Source organism: Amblyomma americanum, chromosome 1, assembly GCF_052857255.1.
Source record: "Amblyomma americanum isolate KBUSLIRL-KWMA chromosome 1, ASM5285725v1, whole genome shotgun sequence".
Taxonomy (NCBI): domain Eukaryota; kingdom Metazoa; phylum Arthropoda; class Arachnida; order Ixodida; family Ixodidae; genus Amblyomma; species Amblyomma americanum.
In genome coordinates, this window is record NC_135497.1 from 87,312,623 (window position 1) to 87,336,638 (window position 24,016).

General features: G+C 47.6%; 1 protein-coding gene across 6 annotated transcripts in view; it reads left to right on the top strand.

Annotated features, from left to right (window-relative positions):
- Positions 1-24,016, top strand: part of LOC144113170 (uncharacterized) — a 71,738-nt gene that overhangs the window by 37,479 nt on the left and 10,243 nt on the right. For 3 of the 6 annotated variants that reach the window (XM_077646097.1, XM_077646099.1, XM_077646098.1), the window contains exons 1-8: positions 4,202-4,340; positions 5,048-5,493; positions 7,902-8,212; positions 16,840-17,019; positions 19,547-19,618; positions 20,518-20,617; positions 22,402-22,561; positions 22,668-22,693. In XM_077646097.1, coding sequence (XP_077502223.1) covers positions 5,170-5,493; positions 7,902-8,212; positions 16,840-16,858 — 654 coding nt within the window. In that variant the 5' untranslated portion in view covers positions 4,202-4,340; positions 5,048-5,169 and the 3' untranslated portion in view covers positions 16,859-17,019; positions 19,547-19,618; positions 20,518-20,617; positions 22,402-22,561; positions 22,668-22,693. Of the gene's footprint in view, positions 1-4,199; positions 4,541-5,047; positions 5,494-7,901; positions 8,213-16,839; positions 17,020-19,546; positions 19,619-20,517; positions 20,618-22,401; positions 22,562-22,667; positions 22,694-24,016 lie in introns of those variants that run through there. The other 3 variants (XM_077646102.1, XM_077646100.1, XM_077646101.1) reach the window with 3 other exon arrangements.

Sequence of the window (24,016 nt, forward strand, 5' to 3'; positions counted from 1 at the left end):
AAGTGGACTGGATGCACGCTAGACGTCTGGGGCTATCGGACACCTTTTCACCTTCGTTTTCTACCGTGCTGGCCTAGTACACAGCCCGTCCGTAAGACCCAGACCTGCCTCGCTTCTTTATGGCCGGCGGCGGCTCCCCCGGGAGACGGGATTCTGGGAAGTCGGGGGTAAGGGGGGGGGGCAAGGTCAAGGCCGGCAGAGAGCCCCGCCGTCTGGAGTGGCAAAGGAAAACGCAAGAACGAACGGGAAGACCAACCGAAGAACATGAGTGTTCGACCTGCTCCTCCCCTTCTAACGGTGTGCACCAAAATAAAGCAAAACGCGACGCACTGGCTAGGCCACTGCCCTCTCGCGGAATGTTAGCAACACATGCACGAAAAGATGCGACAGGGCGCCGAACCCTACACTCCATTATCGCGGGTCTACAACCGCCTGGACGCGGCAGCGCGCCGCCACGCCAACAAACTATACCGTCGGCAGTGGGCTTCATTATGCCAAAGGATGGAGGAAGACGCCAGCTCGAGGAGGCTGTTTGACACCTTGCGGCGCATCACGGAACCCCAGGCAAACCCGCAGCCGCTTGCTGCCCTGGCAATATCCAGCGGGCTCAGCGACGAAGAACTCGCTGAGCGGTTTGCCGACCGGTTCGCGCTGCCCAGCCCCGCAGGTGCAGCTAGCATGGCTGCACCCGAGAGCCCCAGAAGCGGTGCCACTCCCTCTCCCGTCACTTCGGAAGGTCCCTGTGACGCGCCTTTCACCGCGGCGGAACTGAACAACGCGCTGCAGCGCTGCCGCCTCCGATCGGCGCCCGGACCGGACGGGGTGACCTACCAGAAGCTGCGAAACCTGGATGCGGAGCAACGACAGATCATCCTGCACCAGATCAACCTGGTGTGGGAACGCGGGGAGCTACCGGAGGACTGGTGCACCGCGGTCGTCTGTCCTATCCGAAAGCCAGGGCGCCCACCTACGGAGCTGAGCGGATACCGACAAGTGGCACTAACATCGGCGGCGGGTAAGCTCATGGAGCATATGGCGTTGCAGCGTTTGAACGAGCGAGTTGCGGAGGCTGATTTGTTTGACGAGCGTCAGACGGGTTTCCGTGGGATGCGGTGCACGGCTGATTCGATTTCGGACGTTGTCACGGCGCTGGAGCACGCCAGGGCAGCAGGACAAGTAGCGCTGCTGCTGCTACTGGACGTCTCGAGCGCTTTTGACGTCCACCGCGCACCAATTCTTGCGGTGCTTGAGGGAGCCGGTGTGAGCGGGCGCCTTTTGCAATATGTTCGCGGCTTCCTGAGCGAGCGCACCATGCGCGTACGAGTAGGGGACAAGTTCTCCGAGCCTCGTCCGGTGGAACTGGGCGTGCTGCAGGGCTCTGTCTTATCCCCGTTTCTGTTTAATGTGGCCATGTCGGTGGTGCCGGCCTGCCTACCCACTAGCGGCCGACACCATGTGTACATGTCCATATACGCGGACGACATTGCTCTGTGGTGCCGGGGGCCACCGGGCGAGGCGCTCCGTGTGCGGGAGTGCTAGGGTGCCTTCAGTGAGCGCTGACAGCAATTGACGCCTGCTTGCACGGCCTAGGTCTGTCGCTGAGCGCGGACAAATCGGTAGCCATGGCTTGCGTTTCGCGCTCTCGCGCGCGCCGTGCGCCACTGGACGGGAGGGACTCCGATTCTTTGGCGTAAATTGGTGCGGTACCTTGGCCTGGACATCGACTGGCGCCTTTCATTCCGTCTCGCGGCGACCAAGGCCTGTTTGCAGATGACGAGGATCACCGCTGCCGTGCAACTCACCGCTCGAGGCCAGCTACGGCATCTCCCAGCAAGCCGCGCTGCGACTGCATGTTCAACGCCGCAGAATTGGGGGCGGCACTCTACGCGTTACCGCTCGTCTCGGTGCGCAAACCGTGCTGGAGGAAACTGGAGCTCCAGCACCGAAAGTCCCTGCGCGTGTGCCTCGGCCTGCCAAAAAACTCCCAGTGTTCCGCAACACTGGCCGAAAGAGGAGCGTGGCCGCTCCAGCTCCAAGCAGCGCGCAGGGCGCTGCACCACGTCGACCGGCTACATCGCGCACCGGTCGGCGGCTCGCTACTGCAGCGGATGTGCACGCACCCATGCTCACGAATGGGTGCGGCGCTTCAGGAATACGAGCGCCTAACAAAAGCCGTCCCCCCCCCCCCCCCCCCCCCCCCACGGCCCATGCCCGCCCTGGGCTGCTGCCTCGGAGATACAGCGAGGAATCGTCGGCATCGCGGGAAAGCGCAGCACACCCCTGTGCGCTGTGCAGCAGCTGACCAGAGCCGTCATACACGGGGAGCTTCAGGTCGACCGTCTCCTCGTGTACACCGACGGCTCAGTGGTTCGCGACAGCCGCTCCCTCGCAGCGGCTGCTACCATACCCGCCCTGCGGCTGCACAGTCAGACACCCACCACCTTCCTGGGCTCCTCCACAACGGCGGAGCTGATGCGGAACCTGCTGCTCTCCATCGACCCTCCGACACCCAGGAGTGCTCTGCTGTGCGACTCCCGCTCCGCCCTCACCCGCCTGCAGTGCAACGGCCGTGGTACCCCACTAGTGCGCGACATTTGCGCAAGCATCGAGTGCTTAGCGCAGAAAGGATGCGTTATGCGTGTACAGTGGGTGCCCGGCCACTGCGGCATCGCTGGCAACGAGGAGGCCGACGAACTCGCGACCGCCGCACACCAGCTACCGCCAAGTGATCTCCCCCTTGCGCTGGAGGACTTGCGCGCGGTCATTCACGAACATCTCCGAAGACAGCACCCCGACCCACGCATCGCCGGAGGTGAGCGCATCGCCAGCATCAACGGCTGCCCCCTCTTTTGCGGTCACAACGCGCGATGATCCCCCGCGCGCGCATCGGCTGCGTGTGGCCCGGGGAACGACGGGTGCGTCACGGACTCGCGACGAGTGATGTGTGTGATGGATGCAGTGCAGTGGAGACACTGGAGCACCTGCTCCTTCGCTGTGCCGCGTTCGCTGACGCTCGTCGTGATATGCTCGCGGCCTACAGGGCGCTGGGCATACTCCCAGACTCGCTCAAGACGCTATTGTGGCCGCAGGGCAGTGCGCGCACCCGTGAGCGAACCATGGTGAACCTCTGTGCATTTCTCGAACAGACAGGCTTGACGTCCCGTCTGTTTTGCGCCAGGTAGGGACGCGCAGTGACCGAACGTTCCGCGTGCACTATCTTGGACGATTAACAGCTGGGCTCCCCACCCCAGCTGTTGTGTGCAAAGTGTTGTGCGCGTGTTTTTATTTTTACTTTTTTTCCTCCTTGACTGTACACGCGCACAACCTGGACAACTTTATTTCTACTCTTTGTAAATAGTGTATATATGACCACTCCCTATGTCCTTTCTTGCTGTCCCCTCACCTCTTTCATTTCTCTTCTTCATACTGCCTGTTTTCCTTTATTTCCGCTGCCCCAGCTCAGGTGCCGCCGCCAAAGTGATGGCAGATGCCGGGGTTAGCAAAGCTCTTTTAACTTCCGTTTTTATTATTTTTATCAATAAACACTTACTACTACTACTATCGCGGGCGTGCACTTGGACAATATTTGGGTCAACTCTACATCCTTCGGTCTTGGCTTCTACCACGCTAGCATCGCTTCGTTGGCACAAACTCCCTCTTGTCCGTTCAAGGTATGACACCTGTTGCCGTTACCACGCCAGCGGTGCCTCGTTCTAGCTGAGCGTTTTTTACGGCCAGCGGAGAGAAGCGGACGAGCGCAGACGCCACTGCGCATGCGCATGTCGCTGGGCTGGCCAGCATTTTTACGGAGCGAAGCTTACGCTACTTACGCCCGCTGGGAATCCTCCATGTCTCCAGCGGAGCGATAGGCAGCGCAGGAGCATGCGTACAGTGAACTAGAATACTATACTATAGGTATTCTAGTTCACTATAAGCATGGAGGAAGAAAAACTTCCTCCATGACTATAAGCATACGTAAGAGCGCGCAATTATAGGTAGCCGATTAAGGTAGGGGTATTCAAGATGGAAGCCGTCAACACAAGCATCGGCGCTGGTTACCAAAATCACTTACCAAAAAAAAATTAACTAAAAATACAGAATCTACCTTTACTAAACAGTTTCAGCGCATTATTAGCAGGCTTAATTGATATTCTTTTCACTCTAACTCGAAGTGTGACCGATAGGTGGAGCAGCAGAGCAAGCGTCTCCAAAGTATCCAAAGTCATTGGAACGGGAAATGTATTCTCTTTCCGCCGAAGTTCGCCGCTCTCGTGCTTTTGTTGCTTTTCGTATTCGGTCGACCGTCGGTCCTCGAAGTGTTTAGCAAGTAATTTCCGAAGGTAGTTGTTTAGCACATTTTTTGCCTTTTGGTGTGACGGGACTGTCCAGATTGCACTTCGTGGCGTAAGCTTCGTTTAACATGACGGTTATCATGCCTGATTTGAGGCTGGAAGCTGCGTTCACTGTGGGGACTGAACCACTGCTGGTGGCTCCAGTAGAAGCAGAGATCTTCATACATAGGTGGCAAGTTAAATTTCGGGTAGGCATATGAAGTCTGTCGCACTGCTGCTCACACTCAGATAACTAAAATTAACAAACTGCTGCGGCAACAGCCGTACTGCGTACTGACCGGGGAGGTCGTAGTTGTTATCCTCATACAATGGCACATGCCCACACATGGGATCGGCCAAGAATTGAGATGTGGAGTTTTCAGATAGATTTTTTGCATGGATGAAAATAAAATTATGGCTGGGGAAGCAAGAAGTGAACAAATAAAAAAGAAACCGAAATAGAACGGGAAATGCATAACGCGCGCAGGAGTTGGGCACCGGGGAGGTCTCTTTATAAAGGCAGCATTACCATGTTACGTCCTCGTGAGAGCCTTAAGCAAGTGATATTTTTTATGTGGGAGCTACCTCTCGCTTCCCCTTGACGCCATCACTGGTTGGCTTTGCTGCCTGTTTCGACAGTTCTCTGATTCTGCAGCGGTATGAAGCCACCGCATCTTGCAAAGCACGTACTCAACTGTCCTTTTTTTTTTTTACAGCGCAGCGGTTAAAGGCCCATTCCGTGGGTTGAACGCCGGGGCAGCGCGAACGACGATGATAAAGCAGTTCGCATGCTCCTCGGGGGAGATCGTGCGAGGCAATTCCTGCTACACAATGTACGATGCAGCCGGTACAAGTGCTCCGTTTGGCGCGGCTGCTGAACGCACCGCCCGCACAGAGGCACAGCGCCTCCGGCGCCAGGATCCAGCGGTGCGCGCCGCCCGTGCAGAGGCTCAGCGCCACCGGCACCACGATCGCGAGGAGTCTGCCGCTGAAGAACCGTAGCGGCAGTGCCGAGAGGACTCAGGAGAGCCCGCCTCAGTGGAAGCTTGGCCCAGCTGCCGAGAGGACCGAGGGCAGCCCGCCGCAGAAGCAGAAGCTCAGCACCGCCGCCGAGAAGAGCTGGCCGTTCGTGCGGCCGAGGCCGAAATGCAGAGCCATTAAGGTTCGTAAAAAGTGTGTGTGCCATGAAGACTCCAGCAGCAGCTGAGAGACAACAGTGTGGGTTCAGTGTGTGGTGGCTGTGGTCTCAAACCACATGGAATCGCTACCGCACAGACAATTAAGCAGTGCGCATTTTCCAATTCGTACCTGTCCAGAGCAACGATAACAATTGTGTCTCAAAACCAGCCCAAAACGCAGTGTGTGGGAGATTCGTATCTCCGTGAATCCCGTTCATGCAGCTCCGATGGCTTATGCATATACCGGACGGCTTATGTCTGCGGTACCCACAGAATTTTTTATCACATCAGATGAAGTTGGTGAACTGTGTGCTGCAAAGTATGACAGTGGCTCGCTAGTGATGGCTCTGTAGCATTCACCAAAGATGTCATGGATTTTCTGCACATCACATTAATAACACATGTTAGTAGTGGGGGACTCAGTGTAGACAAAAAGTCAAACAAGAACTTCGTGCTAGTCATGTACAAAATCATTCAGTTCCTGTGCCTTGTAACTCCTCTCACTGCTGTGACACTCTCCCAAAAGACATGCAAACGTCAGAATCAGACCTTGGTCCAACACCTCAAACACATCTCCTGCCACTTCTCAGATCCCAAGGCTTCCGTCATGACTGCCAAAGACTGGGAGAGAAGTGCTTGTAGAAGAGCGAGTATGTCTGGGAGAGAAAAGAGTGGTCTGTAACTATCTACATACATGCCTTTCTCAAATTCTTTACCTCAATCTATTGCGATATGAAATTGCCTCAACAGCTGTGCCAAAAATTTGCATTATTAAGTATCCTAATTGTCCAGTAAATTGGTTTTTTTTTTGACAGAGTGTGTTCTGCTGGCAGCCAGGAGAACTTACAGGCTGAAATTCTGCCAGAACTCGCGTCTGATTGGCTTCAGGAATCCACGCGGTATTTTGCTATGGAAACAGGAACCAATTTTGGTCTGACAAATTATATCTGTAGGTTGCAATTTTTAATAGGATGTATATAATGGGACCAAGTTGTCGGGCGCCTCTCAGCCAGGTGCCGTGCCTGCATATTTTGACTTGAATCCCTTCATATGCTTGTGCTTCCATATCTGCATGCTGTTCAAATGGTTTTACATGACATTCTACCAGGTGTTCGGTTTTCTTATACGCAGTTGTCTTTTGAGAAAAACAATAAATGAGAATATCGAAAACAGTAATATTTGCTCTGACTCCCTAAGCGTACTCGCATCAGTTTACTCAGGAAATACAATCACACCATTACTTGGAGATATCGTACGCAGTACAACCACAATGCAAGGACATAAATTTATGCTCGATTCTGAGTCTTGTCAAAATCTGTAGCAGTGAGAGAGTGGATTCAAATGCCACACAGCTATCAGAGGGAACATTAAGAAGGGAAATATGCTCTAGTTTAAAGACTGCCTGAAGTTTGTACAGTGTGAACTGAGAGGTAAGTGGTAGGTTGCATGGAATAATAAACTGCACCTGGGTTAAGCCCATTTTTGGAGAACAGAAATCACGCACACACCAAGATTTTTTCAACACAACGTAATTTTTGCATTGGGCACTCACTTTACACACAGGTTTATTCGCATAAAACAAAGGAAACATATATCTGAACTGAGCAGAGAAGTGGTCAGGATAAATCATTTTATTGTCGTGCATAAAGCTCTCGAGAAACTAAAGAAGCATCATGTCTCACGATTTTGGGACATTCCTTTCTACCATACATTGCTCCTCCGCAAAAATGCGCTCATTGACTGTTCTCGTGTTTGTTCTTGTGAGAAGCAAAGCTGCTGAACAAGCATTAACCTTTCACAGAAATATTTCTTTTCCAAAAAAGCAGACATATTTAACCTTGTGTCTGCAAATGATAGTGTTAGTTGCTTATGTGCCATAAAACCCAACATAACACACAGTGGGGCCTTGCAGGGACTGCAGCCATAGTGGACTACCTGAGTGCAGTGGAAGCGTAATGGATAACAATGAATCCAGGCTTTTCTTTGTCCTGAATAAGTGATAGCACTAGAGTATACCTCAAATTGCAATTTTAAATTTCTGCATCACCTAGCTGGAACTGGACATGCCAGAGTTTCTCATCCATCTGGAACAGGACTAAGCCTGGTGTCAACATATGACAGAATGATGGGGTACTGCTTCGTGTTCCCATCTTTTCATATGCTATCCTGGCAAGTTTTTCTGAGGCTGCTTTTTATCTCTTCTGCGATGAGTGCAGGCCACTTCATAGCTGTGATAACTTGTGCTCAAGCAAATCATAGCTATGTGGGTTAATTGGACAGACATGGGAGAGGCCTTTGCCCTGCAGTGGGTGCAGTCAGGTTGATGATGATGATGATGATGATGGGTCATAGCGTTCTTACAACCATGCTATCACACCCGTTCTATGTCTAGGTCCTGCTGGTGTCCCTCCTGGCAGCTCCCATGAACGTTGTGACCCCCGGAGTGTGCCCTGCTCTACGGAGTGTGCCAGTACCTATCTCGGCAAGCTTCGACTGGGATGTTGATGATAGTCTGGTGTTCCTGTTTCATCACTTCCCTGCATTTCCACACTGGCACCCAGGTCTGGCAGCAGCTGTGAATCTAATCTGGCAACAAGGACCCACTGGGGGCATATTATCTGAGGGGCGGATACTTAAGCGGCCTCTGCAAGACGTCCGGGGCACAGCATTTTGGTCACGTGATTACACCTTCTCTACGCCCAGGTTAGTTTTCTACAACCTACTAAATGTTACCATAGTTCTAATAATAACAAATGTGTAATAACAGTGCCATGCGCTCCAGTGACTTGTTCATGGGAAAGTATCTTGCCCAGTTGACTTCTGCTGTTACTGCCTTGTCAAAGGTTTTGTTGATACTATCCAGAACACTACCAGCTTTATAGAGAGTGACCTGCTTATGAGTAACTGCACCAGTGCCCTGGATTAATTTTTTTTGCTGCTTTAGTTCACTCAACTGCCAGTGCCGCCACTAGCTCTGGAACTTACTCCCACGCTGCTGTGGTGCATTCTGTTAACATCCCTTGGTGGCCGTGTTTACCAGTGTTTTATCAGTTGTAGTTGGCTGTGGGTGCATGCTTAGCATGTTTTAATGCTATGTGCTGTGGTCACCATGTTCTGAACTCGTGATATTACTAGCAATTTTGTCAGCTACATAGTGAAAAAATCGTGTGCATTTTTATACTGCTGTGTTACTCTTTGCAAATGAAGCACCGATGATGCGAATTTCTCTTTATGACTTTCATACAACTGTTGTGCGAAACTGGTTGCTCAGCAGGATCTGTTGGCAAACAGAAAGTAAACTATTTACCGAATATAAATAGTTATGAGGTGCAAGAGAAAAATGTGCCCAAAATGGCAGCACTTGATTCAGGTTGATAAGTACTTCCTTAGTTGTTGCCCGCGGTTTTTCTGTGAGCTCAAAACACGTTGCAGAACCAGGAAAAATCTTCGTTTATTCCGACTGGCTACAGTAAAGTTGGGAGCCTTGATTTCAAGGAAAATGACATTAAGGCCAAATCCAACAGATTGTCCTGACATTTCCTGAGATTTTTCAGACAATCATTTCCAGATATTTCTGATTTCAACAGGATGGCAAGAAACTTGCAAAGGTCTGCAGACATATATAGCTCTTGAACAAAGTGGCAAATGTCCCTCAGAGGAGACCCTCCAACCAGTGGTGGCTGCCTATTGCCATGACATTGCTGTCAGCTACCTTGACCCAGCTGGCAACTTATCGCAGGTGGCTAGCAGGTAGAAAGCTACTGACAGCAACTTTATGACAGTGGGTAGCTGCCAATGAATGGAGGATCTCCTTTGACAGACGTTTGCTGCTTCTTTCTTGAGATTTCTTGAGAACAAAGAAAAAAATTGTGGTACATAAATAACATATAAACAGCAACAATAAGAAAATAGTAAAATCAAGGTATCAACAGCTACAATGGAAACAGTTTGGTTTGTGGGGAGTTTAACATCCCAAAGTGACTCTGACTATGAGGGGCGCCGGAGTGGAGGGCTCCGGAAATTTCGACAACCTGGTGTTCTTTAACGTGCACTGACATCGCACAGTACACGGGAGTATAGAATTTCTCCTCCATCGAAATTCAACCGCCATGGCCAGGATCGAACCCACGTCTTTCGGGTCAGCAGCCAAGCGCCATAACCACTGAGCCACTGCAGCAGCTACAATGGAAACAAATATACCTATAAGAACAGCTTCACACGCTTCAAATATGCCACAAGCAATGGAAATATCAGCAATGTGCTTTGGTAATGTATTCCACTCACTTATAGTATTCAGAAAAAAATTTGCATTTAAAAGTATTGTTTACTGTTCCATATTCTCAGATCATTTTCCTGGTATCAAAATGTGAGTCTGTACTCAAGGCATGAAGGGCAAATAGGTTGTGACTGTTAATTCTATCATTTGTTACTCATTGGGAACAAGTTCATTTTTACCTGTTAAACAAATCTAACTGTTTATCTTTCTAGATTGTCAAAACTTTCTTCGAGTAAGCTATAGAGCTTTCAAAGCTTCGATGTAGACGTTAATATGGTCGTGCCAACTCAGTGTCTGTAATAGCAACCCTGAGATATTTAAGAGCCTTCTGTTCCGTAATTACAGTGTAATCTATAGAACAAAAATGTTGCAAAATGTTTGTTCTTGCACATGCAGAAACACTAAGCACTTATCAGCGTATTGGAACGTGTTCCATTTCTTGCATCCACTAGAAACTTCTACACCTTTTTCGCAGTCATCTGTGAAAAACTTTATCTTAATATCAGTATCTGTGATATTTTCAATATCAATAACATAAATAAGGAATAAAGTTGACCCCTAACTTGAACTTTGTGGTACCCGCGATGTACCCTGCAATCTCTATGAGCAGTACTCGTCAAATTGAACATCCCGATAGAGGTTTTCTAAGCAGGCCATCCTACAATAGATTACTCCACTGTTTATTCCAATGGTGTGATGTTTCTGTAATAATTTAATATGAGGCACTCTGTCAAAACCTTTGGCATAGTCCAATAAAATGTTTTTTTTTGCGTTATTGTTGGTGAAAAGTCATGACATGTGGTATGCAGCTGTGTTTCAGTTGACAAACCCTGCCGAAACCCATTCTGGGCCTCCGATAACAGTTTGCTTTCTTCCAGTAATATGGTGAAGTTCCGGCAGATTATCTGGTCTTAATGCTTTGCAGCTTATTGAGGTCAAAGAAATCGGGCGGTAGTTGGAAACACGAGTGATCAGTTGAGCTGAATATAAGGCATGATGCAAGCAGTCCTCTAGAGTGATGAAAGAGAACATTGTGTAAGCGAAGTGCCATAAATGACAAACAAGTAGTGCCATTCTGTATAACGTCAGGAATGTTTTCGTAAGGCCGCCGGCTTTTTTGGTGTCAAGGGGAAGCAGCAAGTTAAAAATACCTACCTGGCACATGACTTCTGGCATAAAAGAAGAAAACCCTACCAGGTCAGTAACGAAGCAATTATATTTTCCTGGATATGCACATTGGACATAATTTTAAATTCACAAGCAACTTCTTTAACATCTGTGACTGTTCAACTGTCAGCTATTAACAGAATACTTGTATATTTGTTTCTGTTTATGTACCTCCAAAATTTACCGGCTGCTTCTTTGAGGAAGTTGTGTAGGCATGCGGAAAAGGAAAACTGCAGTAACACTTCAGTAGCAGCCCAAGAAAACTTTATTGATGCATTTAAAGAGCACTAGTACTACGTGTTTAGAAATAGTGAAGGGTATGATACAATATACATTAATTACACAAAGAAGGGGAGCACCTGTGGAGTGACCACGTGGCAGCTGCCGGACACCAGATTGGGCTCGGCACGTTTGCAGCAGAGCGCCGCAAGTTACTCCCCCTGTGGGCCGCCCGCCGCCGCTGGCACCGGGGTCCGATCTTTCCACACTTCTGTTCGCCTCCTGCTTGTCGACGCTTAATTCCCATGTGGTGCTTGAAGTAAATCGCCACTCGGTGCATCTAATGCCGTCGGGCACCGGCATGTGCACCCCTGCCGCCGCAGTATTGTCATACATAAAAGAAACCGAAACCAGTTTCTCTTACAGCCGCTTGTGCGCTACAGTCAATCAGGCTGCTGTGTCCTATGGGGGTGTCTACTCCACCGTGGTCTACTCTAACGCTTTAGCAGTCCCTTTCTATATGCTGTTGTGTTGAGCCACGACACAGCAAATGCCACCTGACGTGCAGCTGGGCCTGCCCCTGTCAGCGATATCCCCAGCCTACGAGACGCCGACGTCTCGCTCACCTCGAGGCCGCTGCCAGCTAGGTACGTCCAGCTGGCCGTTGTTGGATGTGGGGCTCGGAGTCGCTCTCGATGGAACCACGGGTCATGGAACGACGCCTGCTCCGAACTCCGCCATCACCAGGACAGGACTGCAGACGAGTTAAACGAGTTGGGCGATGGGAGGAAGATTACGAGAGGGTTTATTCACATATTTACCAGAGGAATGACCACAATGGAAGATGCAAAAGGAGGCTTAAGGAGCATCGAGGATGATCCCTAAATGGAGCATCCAGAAGGAGCATGATGGAGCATAATTCACTGCACTCGCTGTCCAGTTTTTAAACAGTTCTCCGTGCCTAGATTCCCCAGGTCGAGGACGTCTCTGCCAGGGTGGGAGTGGCCTAAAACTTGCATTATCGCACACAAACACGCACCAACGCGCATAGGGACATGCCCTCGTCACGTGTCGAGCCAGGGAGAGAGGAGGATGCCCTCAGGTCCACGCCGACTGCGGAGGGTGAAAGTTTTGTGGCCAGCCGAAAGTTCCCACGTGGGGCTGACACCTGTTCTTTAGATGTCAGCCGACGCGCTGGACAAGATCGCACGGTCGAGTCCAGTAGTCCAAAGGGCCACTTCGTTCTTGGCGATGAAGGCTGGCAGACGATGCCTGCTAATCCACCGCCATTTTCCCACGTTGACCGTCTTCTACCGGGAACCAGGCCGCATTAGTTCCCTCAGCTTAGTCACAGGCATTTGGGATTAGCTGCCGTTTGATCACTGCGGCGGGCTCTCCGTGGACTCCGGGCGACGCTCGTTGATGTACTCGGGTCGGGAACGTCGGAGCGATTTTTATCGCGTGGTTCGGTACCCTCCCGAAGAAGCTTAATGTTGGTTTCCAGCAGGTGAGCCATGCGACGACGCCGCTACTACAGACGGGCGGCTGCCGAATGTAACACCGTGGAGGTAGCTGGCCTAGCGCAAAGCCAAGAAGTTGTAAAGTTTCGGTTTCATTTGATATTTTTCGCGACTTTTTACTGCTGGTGTTTAGAATTAGTCAGCTGTTGCTACTTCGCATTCCACTCACATTCATTGTTCGGTGTGATGCACTTCATCGCTCTTTTTGTTTTCAGGAGATATATGCAATATTCGGAGTCCGAAACATGCGCTACCTCTGCAGGACATAAAAAGCTGCTCGCTTGGGTGACTTTGTTTCGGTTTTTCGTTTGTTTTTTACTGTTCTTATATATAGTTATTATAAGCATCTATGCTGCGGTGAATTATATGTTTTATGTTCCTCCATAAAGTTTGCTCTATAAAGATACTTTTAAATATATTGAACACAACAGGGCAGGCTAATGCTTAATCCGTCTAGCAGTGTTAGCGTAAAATATGTCTAGTAGAAGAGCCCCTTCCTGGCATCTTACCTTTCCGGCTTTAAATTGATGCAATGGAAATTTGTAATTGTTTGGCGCAAGATACGAGCAGAAAATGCGTGCTTGCATTAATCTCTGCTCTCTTTGCTATGTGCTGCATGAGAGACATTTGACTGCAGCGCTTCTAGCGGTCTGCGCCAGTCGCCTGTGACTCGAATCGTTTTGCTCTCTTGTGCGCAAAGTCAAATGCGAAACGTCACCGAAAGTCAAAAGTGCTGACCAATGAAATCAAAGGCGCAGAGCAAGCGTTGATCAGCTTGAAGCCTGTGGGTTAATCGAGCAGAATGGACAAGGCGGAGGTAATCTACGTGTCTGACGAATCCAGGGACACGGACGGCGACGGTGAAAAGCGCATTGAGCATTTCCGGCCTTACATGTCCGAGCTGGAGTTCATCTACTTGTCTGAAGAATCCACTGACGCGGACAGCGACCGTGAAGTGCGTGTTGAGCGTTTCCCGCCATACATGTCCATTACCATGGATTTGCGCTGGCTCTTGCCACTTTGGAGTGATTACCCACGGATTGCTCTATAGCTCATGTTGCGGCATGATGTAAGTGCGTGCGTCTTCTTGCCTGGCGCACCGTTGTATGCGAACAAAGGCCCAGCTATCCCACTCATAGTGCGACATGTCCTATGATGTACTATGAGCGGGATGTTCAAGACCATTGGGCCGTTGAATTTTTGTTCGTTACAGCTTGACGCCGCGGCGCGAAGATTTGATTATATCGTTTCTCTCCGCCCAAGTCATCGCTAGTTCAATCTTTCCTAGCTTCGGCTTTGCTTTCCTTCTTGTCAGCTTGAGCTGCCGCGGCCCTCGACCTTGGACGCTGTGGCTAGTTTCAAACGAACTGCGTATATGTGGCCTCTACTGCAAATCCATGTTTTCCTCCGCCCAGCTAGCACAGCGGCTAGGCTGCTAACTATTGTCTTCGGGAATTTAGGGAGTGGACTCGTCGCCGCTGCCTTTGCCAGTGGTGTTTTTGTTTATCTGTCGAGCATCGTGACCCACCTATTCTGTATTATACTGTCCCGGGTTGATATAACATAATTCTAAATCTGATTCCATTCCATTTTTGAATTTCTCGGCCGTGATTACTGGCCCGAGCGGCCCCACGCCACCGCTATTGCTAGGCTTGAGCCACTAATGAATAACGTATTCCCCATGCCCTACAAATTTTGTGGCATGACCTTGCAAGATATTTTAGTTATTCATATCAGAAGTTTGCAGACTTGTGCAAGGAAAGTGTTTTTGGCAAGATTAGAAAAAATAGTGAACTTAAGAAATCGGCAAAAACAACTGGAGACACTCCACAGTAAGCGGAAATTCTTTGTAAAAATTTTCATGTCCCTTCTTGCAATATATTTCCAGTTATTCGTGACCATATTTTGCAGAAACTGTTGTTTACGCAATTAAGCACCGACCTCCTCGTGATCAAGAATTTTTCGTACTTTGAGGTATCTTTTCCTGGGCAAAAATAATTGCAGATTCATTATTGCCAATCATTATCCAATGGACACACAAATATTCATGACTACATGACCATGATGATGATGATAATAAAATATTTGGTCAATGAAGGTTTTGACCAGTCACCCACTGTGTTATCTGAAATAATTCAGAAATAATCTGAAATAATTGCACAGTTTTACTCTTAGGAGGATACTTTTAATGCTGATGAAACAGCATGTTTTTATCAGCTCCTGCGGGACAAGAGCATGCACTTCAAAAGGTGAGAAGTGCAAGGGCGAGAATAAGTCTCATCTCCGAGTGTCCGTGCTCTTTTGCTGCAATGCACTGTGGACAAAAATGCTGAAACCCCTAATCACTGGCAAATACGCCAAACCTCGCTGCCTGAAAAATGTCGTTTCACTGCCATGTGACTACAAAGCGAACAAATGGGCATGGGTGACGCGGGAGTCGTTTTGCAAATGGTTGCTCAAGGTCGATGACGAGATGAGGAGGGAATGTAGACAAATTCTCCTCATCATGGATAACTGCTTTGCGCACATCGTAAACGTATGCCTCACGAACGTGCGTCTTGAATTCCTTCCACCCTACAACACATCGTTGCTCCAACCCCTGGATCAGGGGATTATAAGGTGCGTAAAAAAAAGTTTCGGAAGCGCCTAGTGCAGCGATTGCCCATAAACCTTCGGCTCGGACTCCCGACAGCCATAAATGTCCACCAGGCTGCGGAAATCGTAACTAGGGCATGGTGGAACATAAATGTTTCTACCATCAACAACTGCTGGAGGAAAGCAGGCCTTGTGAAATCGCTGCTTCACACAGAAGACTGCGATGACGCTGATAGCATGGATGATGACAGTGCAAGAGTTGTGGACTGAAGTCACTGAGAAACTCTCTGTAGACTCTTCTGTAACTTTTTCCCTTGTGCTTTTGCCCTTGTGGCAGCATTTTCGAGTCGGACAATGCTGCCCTGACTTCAGCAGAGCTGACTGTAGAAGACATCGTGAGCAGTGTTCGCAAGAAGGAAGAGTGCGGCGAAGAAAATGAACTGGGCGACGATGCCGACTCACTGCCCGCAGACCAAGCAGACGAGCCTGTGCCTACTGCGGAGGTTCATGCATCCATAGGCAAACTTCACACATTCATCGGATGTTGTAGCGATGTGCCCGATTCTGTGCACATGAAAGTTTAAGACATTGAAGAGTTTTTCCTGTAGTGCCTGTGTCATACTCGCCAGAAGAAAATCAGATTTCTTCAAGTAAAAGAGCTCTAAACGTCTCATTTGCATTCCTGTTTGAATAGTGCATAACTTGTTGTGTGCCCTTCCTGAAGGTACAGTATTTTCATTGTCCAGTAATATTACTACCTATTTACGCGAGTCTTTAGTTATTACGATATTTCAAAATAATGAACGATTATTTGCGACCCCGCGAAGTTCGTTGTATCGAGATTTCACTGTAGGCATACATGGGCTAAAGCAACTGCTCATGACAGATGAAAATCGTACTTAGGATGATTCCAGTAAAGCCAGCTTGCTCGCTTTAAGGGATCTCGAATTTAAGCTCAAATGTTTCGAGGTTCATTGGCAGAACCAAGCAGAGCAAACAGATGAACGTGGAGTTGCAGTATGAGGAGCAAATTCCGCCATCTGTCATTGCAGCCACTGAGGTATGTGGCCCTGGGGTTGTGGTGCTTGGTTGCTAACCCGAAAGACGCGGATTCAATCTAGGCTGCCGCGGTCCCATTTCAATGGAGGTGAAATGTTACAGACCAGTGTACTATGCAATGTCAATGCATGGTTAAGAATGCCAGGTGGATGGAATTATCAGGAGCCCATCACTGCGACGTCCCTCACAGCCTGAGTCGATTTGGGGCATTAAGACCCATAAAACCATTAACTCATAAACCACCTGGCATTGCATGCGTAAACATTTGCACCCAGTGGAAACACTTGATAGCAAAACACATTGGCCTGGCTGCTGCCAGTAGATTCATTCACAAGCAAAGTGAAAAGTCCTTCTAGTTTTTATTCATGCATACCAGCACTGTTCATTTTATCTTCCAAGTGGAGGCGGCATTTGCACTGGGAGCAGTGTAAAGCCAGATTCCTTTCCCTCTCTCTGATGTCTTATGTGTCGGTGTGTCTGATCGAATTTTTCAGGGTCCACCAACAAAACTAGGAAAGCGGAAGGGGAACTTGCCTGATGATGTCGTTCCCGTGGAACCACGAAGTTCAAGATCCCAAGAAGGAGAAGACGCAAGCGCTTCAATAGGCGCACCTGAGACCCGGAAGTGCAAGCCTGAGGTTCTCTTCACAGGCATAGACTGCACAGAAGAAGAGGTACAGCTTATAAGTCGTTTGTTAGTTTAGGCAGTTTGTATATGTAGTATAGAGTCTTAATGATATTTTTATGGTTGATCCATATTTTGCAATGATTCGAAATTTAAAAATGTGCCGCGCAAAAGTGAATTAACAGTGTTACAGTTCAGAATGATATAAGTTCTCAAGCAGCGATGGACGTTACAAACACTCAAACCACTGGGCACCTACCATCAGATGTCGAGGGATTATGGTGCCGTTCTAAATGGACTGCTTGGAAATATCGAGGAGGGGAAAAGAGGTCCAAACGAGCCTTATGGACATATTCAGCCGAAAGTAATCCAGCCAAAAAATTCCCGACTGCCTAGCAGTGCTTGCACTTATCTTGGACTGCAGGCTTCGCCGCACTGCTCAAGTGGCTCATGGTGGCGAGGCAAACGTTTGCGTCTTTACATTGCACTAAGGTCTTGCACACACTGAGTAAGGAGGCCTTTTCTTTTAAGGTTAATCTGGAGAAAATCTGAAGTCAACAAAGTACCAAAGAGGAAGCGTGCTAACATGGCGAAAGAGCTGAGTACCATGGTCAGTGCTCTGCACCATTATCTGTCAGCAGGGCATAGCCATGAGAAATGCATGGTTTCGGGCAGCGTCTTACATTTTACTCCGCAACGTTGCGGGAAAAATGTTCTAAATGACCATCATATAATCGTGCCAAATAAGTAATGTTATATCTTTTTCATTTTCATATTCGATTTGTCTTGTTTTGAATCATACGAATTCTGGGTGATACGACTATTTCGCATTTTCTCATGCCATTTATATCGTTGAGATTCTACTCCTGAAGGAGTCTTGCTATGCTCTGTGCTTACCCCATGTTGTGGTTCATGTTGGTTCGTTGTTGCAGCGACAAGTGGCATATCTAGTTTTAAGCATTCATATTGCATCTGTGTTCATTGTCCCCTATAGTGTGTTTGTCATTCTCACCAAAGCCTTGCTTGCATGTTCAGTGCAGTGAATGTGTCGAGCCATTCAGTCACTGATGTTGTTATTGATGGCTATGGGATCATAGGTAATTCATGGGCATCAACGGAGTCACATGTTGCTTTTATCTTGGATGTGTGCAGACAAAAAGTCAGGCTGCAATCGGTGCGAGTAAGCAAATACCCATGCACATTCATTGTGCTATCTGCGGTGTATTTAAGCCGCTACCTTTGCCACCCATTTTCATTGTGAACAAGAGACCCATGGCCTCGGAACATTGATTCCACTTTACTTTATTTTGTTTGGCATGTGTCCGTTTATCACTGTTATGCTCCCCCCCCAGACAGGTTTCCCTCACACTCAAATATATTGGCGTTATTACTGTTTTCTTTCTGCTAGCTTCTCTATCAGCTGCTCTTGTTGCCGTCTACATTCAAACCACACTGCATTCTGCAAGCATTTTTTTCCTCATACTTTGCAATGGCTGGTTACAAGCAGCAGGTCCAGTAGCCAGAAGGGTTATGTTCCGCATTACTCTAGAGATATATACGCACAACAGTCTTCCATTTGCATAGCAGATTTCACCTGGTCATTGCTTGAGTGCAAAAATGTGGTGCTGGTTCCCGCATCAGGACAGTCATGAGTTTGGTTCCTGGTATAACTTATTTTCAGATCGATTCCTGTTTTTGAAGCTAAATCTGTGAAATTTTGACTGCTCTTCATGACACAAACTTCTCAAAGTATTATCTTTACGGTCAAGTTAGTGAAACAATAACCAAAATGTTGTGCACCAGTCTCTGTGCAGCCATAAATTCTTGGGATTCGGTGATTTGAATCCAGTTCCCCAGTGTAGTGGACACTAGTTACAAGTTGCTGAAGGAACTACCACTTTGAAGAATGAGGAAATACTTTCCTTGAAGAAAGCAAGGAAGCGAGGTTCATGGCATCAGTCGTCACCCTTCATGGGGGATGGACACTTGTGTTATTCATCCAGCCCAGTTGCATAGCCACTTAGTAACATGGTATGTTTTGAAAGTCTCTTTGTGCCATGTTAGCCTTGTCTGAGGTTACTTCGGCTGTGCACACACCCAACTTTATCGCGATCAAGTGCTAACATTTAGGTGAGGTGGTCAGGCATGCTTCAGTGATTGATGCCGCAGCAGAAAACAGCAAATGTGAGACTAAGCACATTGGCAGTCCACCTATGTCCTCTTCATGTCAGTGTCATTTGCCACTGTGGCATCTTTCATCGAAGCAACGTATTGCTTTTTGAATGTGAATTTTATGTGAATATTATACTTGACAACCTGCAGTTAGCCCAGCAGTGTAGAACATTCTAAGCACAGTCTGGAAAGGACAAGGCAAGCACTGTCTCCCTATTCATTTGTCCTGTTCACATATGTTTTTTTTTCATTTTTAGATAATTTACTGATAGCACCACTTCCGCGTTCAGTTGCATTTAGTTATTGCCAAAATATGGAATCAAGCAATTCACTATGGTTTGTTGTTTGCAGGCTTGTTGCAGCCTGCTTGACCTTCTTTCTTTCTGTCTCCTTTGTTTCTTCAGCAGGTCGTAAGAGAGCTGGGTGGTGCCGTCGCAACAACGGCGTCGGATTGCACGCACCTCGTCACTGACAAGGTGGGTGCAACTATACGACATTTGTCAGTCTTTCCTTGCCATACTCTCTACATAGCTGGAAGGCAGACACAGATGTGTGCTGGGGTTTTGTTTTGACCTGCGCAAGCTTGCAGCTGTCAGAGCAGCCTGTCAAGTTATCTGTGGCCCTTGTATTTTATCCTGAAATTGTGGTCTTCCTCTTACTTTGTTTTTTTTATTCCAATTATCATCTTTGTGCACTGTTGCTGCAATGGGTTGGAGCCATGGCAGTCTGCTGCTGAACGCAATGTCACTCTTACTTCCCCCACACCCATGCTAGCCTACCTAAGCATTCTGTAATTTTTTAATGCAGTTGGATTTCATTTCTTGATTAATGTTTTAATTCTTGTTGACCGTTTAATCTTTTGTCTTGTTACCTAGCGAAGGACAGCCAAGTACATGGAAACACTCGCTCTTTGGTACAACAAAGCAGTGGAGTGGAAGTGGTGTGTGTGTGTGTGTGGGGGGGGGGGGGGGGGGGGTAAGTGGGTGGGTGAATGGGTGTGTGTGCACAAGTGCGTGCACGCACACTGCAAACTGTTTAGGCAGCTGTTCTTCTAGCAGTGATCTTCTGTTCTGGAAATTTTCTTTTTCAGGGAATTTTGGGTCTAAATTTTTTTCCTTTTTCTTTTTTTTTCTTCGAATTACTGGACTTTCCAAACAGCTACAGGGCAAAGTAGGGGCTAGAAATAGGGATTTTTAGGCCACCTACTTGAGGGAAATTTCAGGTAAAGTGTGGAACATTACTGTGTAGTATGAACCCTCGTGTTGGACAGCCGACTGGGTGTGACTTACTGCATTATTTTACATGCCTTACTGTGCCTCTTCTGGTGCATGACATTTTCTTTGTCGCCATTTTTTTCTTCATGCTGGTGCTGCAGTTTCGAAGGACTGTGAAGTCGTTATGCTGCATCAGCAAAGGAACACCAATCATCGACGTGTCGTGGATTAAGAAGTGCCACGAATCGAAGGCCTTTATCGGTCAGTTGCAGATTTTTTTTTCCAGCCTTTATTTTCTTTTCCACCTCCTTTCTCTCTGTTGAGTTTGCATAGGAAGGATTTGCACTGACTGTATTAACATAATAGCACTACAAAAGAGTGTCATGTTTACACAAGTATTCTGCTGTGGGATGTTCATCAGTTTTTTGGTCATGCAATGCTTGCTAAGTGTAATGTATAGCATGTCAGTGCAGCTTGGAGTGAAATTGGCACTTGCCAGATTACTCCACTCCAGCTACTCCAGTGTATACTTTTAGCTTGCACCCTTTTAGCATTTGCTCTTTCTTAAATAAACAGTTGAGCTTTTTTAAGCAAACACAGTTGTCACACAGGATGCATCCATAGTATCTAGCTGTGCTGTGTTTTGCAAATCATAAGCTGCCATCTCAGCTGACAGATAGCGTCTGTTTTGCTGATTCATTCTTCAGGGGCTGAATCAGCACTGGAGCCTTGTTCTCAAAACAACTTTCCTGATTCTGAGTACAGATAAGTGATCCACTGGGGTGCATAGCATTTTGTGCAGATCAGCATGTTGTTGCTGGTGCTTCTTTTATTATCGTTATTGTTATTATTTACTGCCATCTGCTTGCTGCATTAACTTTCATGCTCAGTTTCTTCGTTAAATACCAGTGTTGAGATGGGAATGTTCTCGTTGGTATTCTTAGCAGGCTGAATTAATTCACTCTCGCTGTGCCTTGGGCATATTCCTTTAAAACCACTGGGTTCTTGTTCTAAATTGACAAGTAGACCTCTCCCTCTTTGATTGGCGCACATGTGATAAGCTTGGTAGGTAAAGCCTACGGCAGTTCAAAACCTGGTGCAACAGGCAACGACTGAGAAAAAAGGCTGCAGTAAAATTTGCATTGTGGCACATGCAAGGGGCATGAGAGGGAAAAAAACGGCCATTTTGGGCTACCACGCTGCCCACCCCCTAGAGAAATAGGTTCAGCCTTGCCCTGCCACCAGCTAGCCGTCCTGGTTAGCTGAGTTGGCAGAGCAACTGGGCCAGTTTTGCGGCAGTCTGCAGCTCGAGCCTGTGGCCAGGACCAGTACATCTTCGTACCCATGATTCGTACCCAGGCTGCAAAACTCGGAGCATTCTTCATTCTGATGGAGCCACTGTAGGGGCATTCATGGTGCAAGGGAAGGCAGCTCTTTTGACTGTTCTTACGACACCTGTAGTGCATTACTCTACTCTTTCATCTGTCTATGCACGCAATGACGCTGTGGCTTCAGTTCATGCTTACAGGAATTTCAACATGTGGGAGGAGCGCTGGTATACGACCTTAAGCTTCAGGTGTTGTTTTATGATTTTTGCCGGCAGCTTGCATGCTGAAAGTGATGTCTCTTCACATCACATACGTGAATAGAAGGCTAACTAAAATTCTTAAGATCAAAGTGAAGATAGCGCAGCGATCTATGGAATGGAAAATGTTAAGGGTACCATTAAGGGTTGGGTAGAGAGATCAGTGGTGGGTTAGGGAATAAAGACATGTCAGTGACATCCGTGCAGGAATCGGCAAAAATAAGTGCGCATGAGAGGGACATGTATATATGGGGAGCAAACCAGCTATGGTTCGTTGGGGCAGAAGTAACATGTAGTGAGGGTTGGCAGAGAGTCTGACGGACAGATAAGATGCGGAATTATGTTGGGATAGGGTGGCCACTGCTGGCACTGGAAGTACCTTTGTTCTGCAGTGGATGGAAGTGGAGTGATGATGATGATGGTAGTGAACTGCTATGGCACCTCTGCTTCATGCCTGCAGGCCACTCGACATTTCTCCTGCAAGATAAGAAGGCCGAGAAGTCTTTTTAAATTCAGCCTCTTGGAGACGCTGGCGAAGGCAGCGGCGCATGGTGGTGTGCTTCGCAGCTGGAATATTCATGCCACCGCGCATGTCCAGCCTCCGCCTCGTGACATGAAAGGTATTTTCAAACTTGGCAGCATGGCCTCATTGCAAGCAGATGCTGTGTATTTTCTTGCTTTGGTGGCCTGTCTCTGAGTGGCCTTCTCTTTGTCTTTTGCTTTCAGAAATAGTGACATGTTCTGGCGGCAAGGTGAGCAACTTTTTTCTTTCATTTCCTTGTGCATACTCTATGATAGAAGAGATTAGGAATTTTAGCCAAAGGTTTTATTGCGATGGCTGTGTTTGCTTGCATAATGAACCTTTTTCTACTTTTTTGAAAAGTTACAAGATTATGGAATGGAAATATGCGTAATTAGAGGAAATCTATTTATAATTTTTGCAGCGAGCGAAGGTGAATTTAGTGGTGATACATGTTTAATTATGTGTTGTGCGTCATTCCAATGCAAACACATGCTACGAAAAAATTTGGTGTGCAGTGATGCCATGTCTCGCCACCAGTGAAAGCGTTATCTGGCAATACTGCCGCCTTTATCTTCGTATTGGTTCAGTAGATTATGATAAGCTTTCAGTGGTCTTTCTGCTCCTGTGCAAGCATTTGGGGAACACTTTCAGTGCATGCTTCGCAATATTCCATCATTGAACCCCATATCCAGCTTGGTAATTAAGTCCCTGGTTGCAATACAGTCATTCAGACAGCCGAGGCAGGTTCTCTTTCCGTACTGCAAGAAAACGGGCCATTTTAGGGTTGTGTGCATAAAGAATTTCTTCGCCGGTAAACTGAAGTGCTTTGATTCAGTGCCACACGTCATACTGTACCCAAAAGAGCCCTTCTTTTAATGACATAAAGAAGAAAAAACTGACTTAAATAGCTTATGAAAAAATAAACCTTTTGATTGCCAAGCTTGGAGACTTTTAACTAAAATTCGCAACAGTATTGGATATACCTGGTCAGAAAATAAGTCAACAAAAACGTCTAGAATATGTTTTGTGCGTTACCATGTCAGCTACGACATCTAGAACTCTTTTTTCTTAACTTTCTGACCAGTTGAAAAAATAAATAAAAGAAATCGCTCGTGCGAAGCGCTTTAGGCTTGCTGCGCGGGGCATTGCCAAGGTCGATCCAGAGTCGTCTTGGAGAAAATTCTATCCGCTACTCTGCTGGTGGCATAAAATCGCTTAGAACATGCCTGATACCTTCAGAGGCTTAAAACAGCAAATCTCCTCGGCAGCAATGAAGACGAAAGTTAGACTGGCATGTGTCGATAGTCCTGGCTAGGCAGAGCAGTGATTTCTGTCTGAACTGAAATTGGGTGGATGGACATCAAGTTAAATAAAATTGTCACTGGCACCTACAAAGTGAAGTGTCAATGCTGCGGAATTGCGAAAACACAGCTGTTGATGAGCAGCATTGGCACAAAACAGGAACGCCAGCTTGTATGCCATATGATAACTGTGATTTCCCTGCGTTGACAGGTTTCTTTAGAAGTTTAAAAATACTCCTTCATATGGCTGA